This window comes from Acanthaster planci, linkage group LG04 (genome assembly GCF_054643075.1).
Source record: "Acanthaster planci isolate LZ-2023a linkage group LG04, COTS_SCS, whole genome shotgun sequence".
In the NCBI taxonomy this organism is placed as follows: Eukaryota; Metazoa; Echinodermata; class Asteroidea; order Valvatida; family Acanthasteridae; genus Acanthaster; species Acanthaster planci.
The window spans coordinates 15,513,018-15,521,424 of record NC_141780.1 but is presented as its reverse complement, the minus strand read 5'-3'; the positions used below and the strand labels follow the sequence as shown (position 1 = coordinate 15,521,424).

Below are 8,407 nucleotides of genomic sequence, written 5' to 3'. Positions count from 1 at the left end.
GTTTGTTTTTTATTTCGTTTAAACACACTTTTGGGTTCCTAGTAAGCTACAAAAGGAAGAATTAAAATGTCGAACGAATGAGTTCCTACATGGCAATGACTCTGAAGTCTGAAGGGATCTCAGCTTACACCTAGCTCCGGCGTTCTGTTTCCATGGATGCGAAAAATGAAATCGGTATCGAAGTTGTCAAATGCGAGAATCCCTAGAATACCGTTCAACTGTGGGCATTACATTATGGCATCAATGGAAAAACTTTTTTCTTACTCTCTTCTCATACACATAGTTATCTCAAATAGTTAAAACCGGGTGTTATTACTCATTCTGCCCGAGCAGGTCACATTTTGTCTGTCTTGTGCGCACTCACACCATAACTGTGCATGTCTTGTGCGCAGTACTTGAAAACTCACGAGAATGCCCGAGACCGCGAGGAGTCCATCCAGATTAAATTCACTTGCCATCGCCCATGACGAAAACACCCTCATCTGAATTTACATCTGAATTCCGTTCATCTCCCAAGAATGCAATCCATTTTTGACCCAGGTCTTAGGCAAGCCTACCTAGGAATCTATTACATCAAAAGCTATAGGAAAGTCCTCGTCTATTTGAAGACACACTGACAACAGACGTATAGCCGTAGCGCTGAAAGTTCGCTTCAGACACTACAATTACGGATACCCCATTACGTAACCTTCTCTGATGACCCAAAACGAGGGAGATTCTTGGATCTTGGATAGGCAGTTTCTGTTGAGCCTGGGCACAGCTGTAGCTCAGAGCTAAACCTAAGGGTGTGGTTCGCTGGTTCGACGTAGAACGGCCCAACGCTATGAGTTTGATGTGTTGAGCTGTGGATGGCTGCAGAAAGGAGAACCTCAAAGGGACAGTGCAGATTTGTAAGTTTACATTAAAATGAATTTCCTCTTCGGTATTAATGATCAACGAAACTATCTCCGAAGTAACATAATAGAGGGATACGGGAAAGAACTTTTGGGCTCACTTGTCCCACTGTCAACCGTGACTTTCTGGAACAGTTCATTGGCATTGGACTACTGCACTGTCATGAGCACTAATAGGGTTCTTACAATGAAATGATTTTTACTAACTTGGCTTGAAAATGCAGCTTTTACGTTTCAGTCAACCCTGTTTTCTGTGTTGTCAAATTGCCATTTGGCGTGTATTTTGTTGCCTTTTATGCTTGTGTAAAGTTCAGTAAGCCTGTTCAGGGCAAAGCTGTGATGTTATCCTAGGCAGTGATCCTTTAGCGTTACCTAGTGCCCACAAAAACTTGATTTTTTTATTCGTGTGCTTTGCGTTCAATGTCCATTTCGTTTGGTGATTTATTGTTGGGTAAGCTCATGTTATGAGCCAACCAGCAGCTTCGTCTCAGAATTACTTTCAAAAAGCAAATTTTGGTTCCAAATTACAAACCTTATAAACTCCGAAGCGTCGTCCCTGATTTACGTCACTGCGACAGCGCCTCAACTTTTCCAAAATTTGTTTTGGTATATTTTAATGTTTAACCCAAACAGGGCTACAATCCTCCAACTTCAATATAATTTTATACAATTTTTCAGACAGAAGCACGGAAAGTGTGTATAAGAAAAATTCATCGCATTGACTTTATTTTTTTTTCCTTTGAATGACGGACAGAGCAAAAATGGTGAGCTCATTCCTGCGAATCGGACTGGATGTATTCCTGTTGTTTCTCTTCGCTACCAAGACTGGCGGATTGTCCACCTTCCACCAAGATGTAGCCTTCTCCTACATCGACACGGACGACGTCGTCACTTTACCCATCAACACCTACGATGATCCTCCGCTGTTGGAGCGCCGGGGCACGGGTTCCGTGTTCGATGCCACCATTCCCGGCACCTACGTCTTCACCTTCCACGCCCCAGGGAAAAACGTCGCCAGCCCGGCGCCTGTGAACGCGACCAACTACCGGCTGGTCAAGCTCTCAGGTACTCCGCCTTCGGCCGACCTGGTGCTGCGCCTGACCGCCGACGGCCCGGTGTCCGGCCACGTCATGGTGGAGTTGGATGCCCTCGACTCCTTCCAAATAGAGACTTACGCCGGAACTGTCATGCCCGTTGCAAACACCACCGCCCCTGTGATATTTAACGGCTTCCTTCTGTACCGTGAGTGTACCAAATTCCTCCTAACCCCACTTTCAGCGACATAAACCCACAATAGTTGTATGCGCCTAGCTCAGAAACCTGAAACAAATGCATAAATTAAATTATAAGTAAACAGGCCGTCTGAGCATAGAGATTGATTTATTTAGTATCTTGCCAATTAGGATGTTTATGTCACCACGAAGCCTTTGCGTCTGTATCACTGTTTTTTTCCAATACGGATTACATCTTTGTCTGAGACAGGCACTGTGAACGTATCACTCCTTTTGTTTTCCCCACTTCAGATCGATGCCTCTGTTCCCCGCTCGTTCTCCGCCGGTCATCCTTTTCTGCCTCCCGCGATACCGATGTGGCCGCCGGTACAGCTGCAATCCATGACTTCGAAAAAGTCTTCAACATAGGCGACGAGTTTGACGAGCTTCGTGGCATCTTCACGGCCAGCCTCCCCGGTATTTACGTCTTCATGTACTCCTTTCCCAACCAAGGAGTAGGCAGGTCCGGCACGGTCACCGTCAGCTTGACACTCAACGACGCCGTGAAAAGCAGCGCTTCCTCGGTCAGCTCGACCGCTCCGACTTTGCAGTATTCTGGTGCCACAGTCGTGCTGGACCTCGTAGAGGGTGACCAGGTTAGACTCAGAAAAGTTGGCGGTCTCATCTCAATACCAACAGTCATTGATGGAGGAATTCCTGTGAAAGTGTCACCGATATTGTTTTCGGGGTTTCTTTTGTAAAGTTCGCCACACCAGCCAAATATCTCGGTAGTAAGCATATCAAATAATTATTGTACCACTAAACCACTCAATAATTATTGATTGATTGATTTTTTTGGGGGGGGGGGCAAAATGACCCTTTTTCGTTCAATTTTTGTTTCTTAAACTGAGGTTCGTGCCTCAACTCTCGTGAACTGTTGACTTGAAACCCCACAAGTGATAAATTTAATAGACATTTTGTTTATATTGAAGCTTTCTTCCGACGAATTTAAAACGTTTGTTAAATTATTAGATTTTGAGTCAGGCAAGTTGTATGAAGATTCGAATAAATCTTGTTGGAGTACCAAATGTTTGCTATGTGTAAATGCCTGCCAGCAGAGTATACATAATGGCATGGAAAACGATGTAAGATATGATTTCGAGTAGACAACTGATACCTAGCCACGCCGAGGTTTTCTTCATAAAGGAGGTGGCGCGGATGGGATTTATTGACCAATGGCAGCATACCGAGGTTCGTATGGGGACGGGTTTTTTTTTAAACAAGCAATGGTCCAAATAGTCTTCATCCGTCAAATAATCCTCATCCTTCAGAAAGGTGCCGTTTCGAAATCGTAACCTTTGTAAAAGGTAGTTTCTTTAAATTTGTAAAAAAAAAAATTATAGGCTACAGAAGGTAACATGCAGATAACAAAATGCATTGCCTCCTACCTAGCCCTGCTGGATACGCCAATTCTGTCCATACGGTTATTGTCAAGAGTTCATATTCAAGGGTGCTTTCATGAAAACGGATATTTTTTCTGAAACAAGAAGCAATTTCATGTGCTTGACTCATGTAGGCATTGTCATCAAAATGATGATGTAGGAAACATCGGCGTCGCCAGGCTTTTTCCAGTGAGCCAAACCACTTTTCCGGGGGGAGGGGGTCCAGGAGGGAAAGCGCTAGTCAACTACGATAAACCATTAACAGTGGGGGGGGGGGTCAATTTGAAGTTTCTCTCAAGAAGACTGTGGATTTTCAACCCCCCCCCCTTTGCATACCCTTTTTTCCCACTCATTGTAATTTGCATGTTATTTTATTCCTGGGGGAATGCTACCACGCCCCTCACTTCGCCCATGATGTGAATTTAATTGCCGCACATTATTAGAATGATGCCTGCCTAAAAGATGTCCCTCTACGGTACGTGGAATTAATTTGTCGTTGGCTGCAAAACCCACTTCAATTCTGCAATACTTGACGCAACTACATTGACAAGCTTCTTCACTGATGGATACCACGATATGGACTAGGCCTACACGCTGTTGCAGGCGCTTGGAGTTTGTACCCGAACGTGCCGTGTTTACCCATTTGCAACTTACCTCACGATAGTAACGGACTTGGCCGGAGCAAGACTGATGGCCACATTTACTGAGAAAGGGAACGTTTTCTTATCCGTATTTTCGCAATCTTCTTGAAACTTGAAGCGCCGACTTCCATTAGCACCCTTTCGTGCCAAGTAACTGCCAACACACCGGTTAGCGATAATTATCCAGCTGCAGGAAGCGTGGTGCCCACCAAAGTGTTCAGTCTGCAACCCTTGGCATATTTTTTTTCGCGATGTGATCCATTAACAGTGATCTATCGTTCTCGAGTGTGTTTCTCACTGATGAAGACGATCTCGAACACAGTCAGTGCGATGCTGTCATGGTGAAGGATGTTAGTGGTGTTTCACGCCGCAGAGCGATTGATCACTGTATTTCTACTGTACTGGTGAGCTTCAAATTTCTTTCAGTGTATGTTGCCTTCTTCGTCAAAATAACTTACCTTATTAACATAATCTTCTTCACCTTACCTCGACCATTTTGTTTTCAAAGCAAGCGGTTTTAACTGTTTCCTACAAGGGAAATCACGAATCATACGATTACAGTGCGCTATAAAAGCACGTTGTTCATGCTTGCTTCGGTCATAACACGTTCTTGATTATCTTCCTCAACCTCGCTGTGAGAAAACATTGTACTGCCAACCCAGTGCGTTATCTTGTAAGATTCAAATGGAAAATTCAACGGTCGCATGCGTCAACTTATCTTCAGTTGACGTAGAGACGGACCAGTACGCTCTTTATACCTACAGGATAGTGGATTTAGTTGTGTGCTCTCTACTGTCTGCTATCGGTACGCTCGGAAATGTTCTGATCTTGCGAGTTTATTGGACCAAGAAACGAAAGACGAGTACACACATACTGATATCTGGGTTGGCCTTGGCAGACCTGTTGGTGTGCTTATCTCTGGTGGGAACCGTCGTCAGGCATACTTACTTTTTTATCAGGAAAGATGAGCCTGCCTTACTGTACCTGCCTGACCACTTTGGCAATGTGTGGACAGGCCTCTCCGTGTGTATTACAGCCTTCATTGCTGTTGACCGGTACGACTGCGTGTGCCGTCCCGCACGGCGGTGGTTCAACACCCGCCGGGCTAAGTTGGTAGTTGCCGTAGCCTTGTTTCCGTGCGTCATCTTAGAAACCCCGCGCGCGGTCGAGACCTTTTGCTCGTGCAGGATATCAAACACGCCTTCACTGATCTTGCTGGCCGCGGGTTTCCTCCTGGCGGTCGGCACGATCGCAGTCTGCTACGGGAAGGTCTTCAATGCGGTCCGCCAGCATACCAAAGTTGGTATCTGCTCAGGACTTGGACGCTCCAGCGTCAACGCCAGGAAAAATACAGCAACGAACGAACTGCCCATAGCCACAATTGCTCATGCGAACGGGAGCCGTGGGAATTCACTAGGGCCTTTTGTTAAACACACGATGCCCTCCCTAGATCCTACACCCCTGCAGCAATGTCGAACGACATCGTGGGCAACCGAGAGTGAAAACACCAGAGCAGACCACAACAAACTGTCCAAGGATGCACAACGGTCCCGACAAGACCGTCTGGGTAAGACGTCAGCCCCGCCAACGAGCGACCGAGTATTCACACAGGTCTCTCGTCAGCGGCCCCCGAGTGGCTCAGTTCTGCTTCAGAGGAAGACCACGCGAATGCTGTTCATCACAAGCGTCGTGTTCGTCGTTACCTGGACCCCGCTGTGGGTCTGCGAGGCGCAGCGACTCCTCTCCGATGGAGACTTGGACAGTTTTATCGGGATAGATATTCTCTTGCGGGACGTCATTTTCGTCAATAATGCAGTTAATCCCGTAATCTACAGCCTCGCAAATAGACGGTTCCGCCAGGAGTTTGTCAATGAACTGCATAAGTGGCCGCTTTCGCTTTGTCGCTTTCAAAACGAAGACTAAACACGTGTCGCGGCTTTATGGCGTACAAAGGCACTTTTTAGTAAGCATTTCAGACTCGCGCATTACGTTTCATCACGAAGTGCAAAGTAGGCCGCCTTACTTCTTCTATGTAGCTGTTGCTAAATGTTGGGAATAATGATCAATACTAAACAGAACACGCACTTCGATAAATATAGAAGCATTACAGAAAGAAGATGACCTTTGGCAAAGATTTACATTTTGATATCCCAGTGACACGTGGGGGACGAAGGGTCATGTGTTTGACAGACAGAAGAAACACTGGAAACGAATGAGAAGAAATCCTGAGTAAAACATTTTTTAAAAATATATTCAGCTAGCTGGCTTCGTTATTGCACCGTTGTCAAAGATGACTTTGCAAGGTTTTGCAGATATAATAACAAAATTAAATAATTTTATAATAACAAAATTCTCAAAGTGCCCATATCGTTATTGAGATAAAAACTTTAGAAATACTGGTAGAGTGAATACTGATGCATGCATTGAAGACCCCCATTTAAGTATTGAAAAATTACGGAGATTTTATGAATATTTCATTTTTTCGTATTTCATGAAAATAGCTTAATGGTCATTGACTTTGCACCTTCAGGGCCAAACAGTTATCCAGGTTTCTCCTCTCAAAGCTCCTCCGCAAATATTTTGCAGAAGTAAAACCCTTTTCCAGTTAAAAGTATAACGAGAGTAAAAAAAAAAATCTGCTAAATTTACCTTACGCTTGTAACACAATTCATGTGGTTACATACAGATGGTGGATTCATATACGGTCGATTTGACAACGTACGTAATAGGCACAGAGCTTTAATGAGAGATTCTTGAAAGGATAAGGTCACATTAATATTGCATTGAAGAAGTTAATTCAAATGTTCATCATGAAGTGTATAGAAATCCTTAGGCACAGCTTTGGGTTTTCAAATAAGTTGAAGTGCACATTTTTCAACAACAAGAAAAGGTCAAATTCTGCTCCTCACAACTGAGAACGTTGTTGGGATGTTACTTTCGGAGCTGTATATATAGAGAGCGTTGCGACATGAGGTTGTATATGACACCATTTTGTTTCCAAAACGGTTGACTATAGAGCTCTGGCCACTTCATGTTTCGCAAGTTTTAAGCCAAAATGGAGTGCGCTAAAATCACCTTTAGCATAGAATTATTTTGATTTTCTGCGTAAATAAATTTAAATCCGACGTAAACTCCCAAAATTGCTGCAAAGTAGGCTCTCAAACAACAATGCAACCAAACCTTTCACACGCAAATGAAAAATTAAAAGCACTTTTTCCCACACCGGGAATCGAACCCGGGCCACGGCGGTGAGAGCGCCGGATCCTCACCACTAGACCACATGGGATTGTGCTGAATCTAATGACAACCAAAGGTGCAAAGTTATTGCAAAGCGCCAAGATCCGCATCATTATTAGCTATCACGAGACTACAGAACCACTTCCTAGCCCTGTCGAAACTTGTTAGCGCGATTTGATTGCTTTATCACTTCGTCAATTGGCTATGAGAGAACTGGTACAAAATGTGTCTCCTTTTCGCCGGTGACGGGCACATTCATCTTCATCTTGCTGCCAACTGCATTTAACTTCATTCAAAAGTGGGCTCTGTCGAATCGAAAAGCGAGGTGACCCACGTAAAATAAATTCTAAAATTTGTTTTGTGTGTAAAAACTTCAGTCTCTAAATTGAAGGGTCAAAAGTGAGCTGTTCTCAATAATCTATGAGAGTTCAGCTCTTGTGCCTGCACCATTTTTGAGCATATGTATATGGCTAATCTCTGGACAGGTTGTCGTTTCTACTGTACACGTCGCTGTTAAAGATCTGGCAGTTGATTATTATGCCCAGTTCAGTATAGCCTGAGACATTGTCTTTGAACACGTAGATTAAAGTTGTTGTGTCTATTTTCAAGTATGCATGAGCGACCATGCTGGCCTGTATTTGCTCTGGCAATTAATTAGCAGGGGTAAACCACCACAACGGCAGACCCCTGGGCGAAAATGTTCCAATCAGACAAGATTAATTCTAAAGAACAAAATAAATCACTACGGTGAATTATGGCCGGGCAGAGCCAGAGATTTGTAGCGGAAAATGAGCTGAATATTATCTGACTCCACTCAGAAACACAAAAAGTTATTCAAAAAAGTGCAATTTCAAGCAGAAAATCATTCACTGCAAGGTGATTAAAGTGTGTAGTTCCTGTATATGCTATTTCAAAGACGATCCCATTTTGGTTTTTTTCCCCTGAATGAAGCAAAACTTTTGGAAAGACAAAACAGCAGATAA

General features: G+C 44.0%; 2 protein-coding genes and 1 non-coding gene across 4 annotated transcripts; 2 read left to right on the top strand and 1 right to left on the bottom strand.

Moving 5' to 3' along the window:
• The first annotated feature begins 607 nt into the window (after positions 1-607).
• Positions 608-3,730, top strand: LOC147799416 (uncharacterized). Of its 2 annotated transcripts, XM_087136090.1 has the most exons (3): positions 608-890; positions 1,648-2,135; positions 2,417-3,730. In XM_087136090.1, exons 2-3 carry the CDS (start codon positions 1,655-1,657, stop codon positions 2,863-2,865), a joined length of 930 nt encoding a protein of 309 aa, XP_086992216.1. In that variant the 5' UTR covers positions 608-890; positions 1,648-1,654; the 3' UTR covers positions 2,866-3,730. The 2 variants fall into 2 exon arrangements, with proteins under 2 accessions (XP_086992216.1, XP_086992215.1); XM_087136089.1 differs by lacking the exon at positions 608-890 and having other exon boundaries at positions 1,637-2,135.
• Positions 3,727-8,276, top strand: LOC110974065 (G protein-coupled receptor 84-like). Its single transcript, XM_022225395.2, has one exon. It carries the CDS (start codon positions 4,872-4,874, stop codon positions 6,108-6,110), a length of 1,239 nt encoding a protein of 412 aa, XP_022081087.2. The 5' UTR covers positions 3,727-4,871; the 3' UTR covers positions 6,111-8,276.
• Trnae-cuc (transfer RNA glutamic acid (anticodon CUC)) lies at positions 7,402-7,473 on the bottom strand. The gene has a single exon. It is a non-coding gene; the product is annotated as a tRNA-Glu (tRNA).
• Positions 8,277-8,407: the final 131 nt, after the last annotated feature.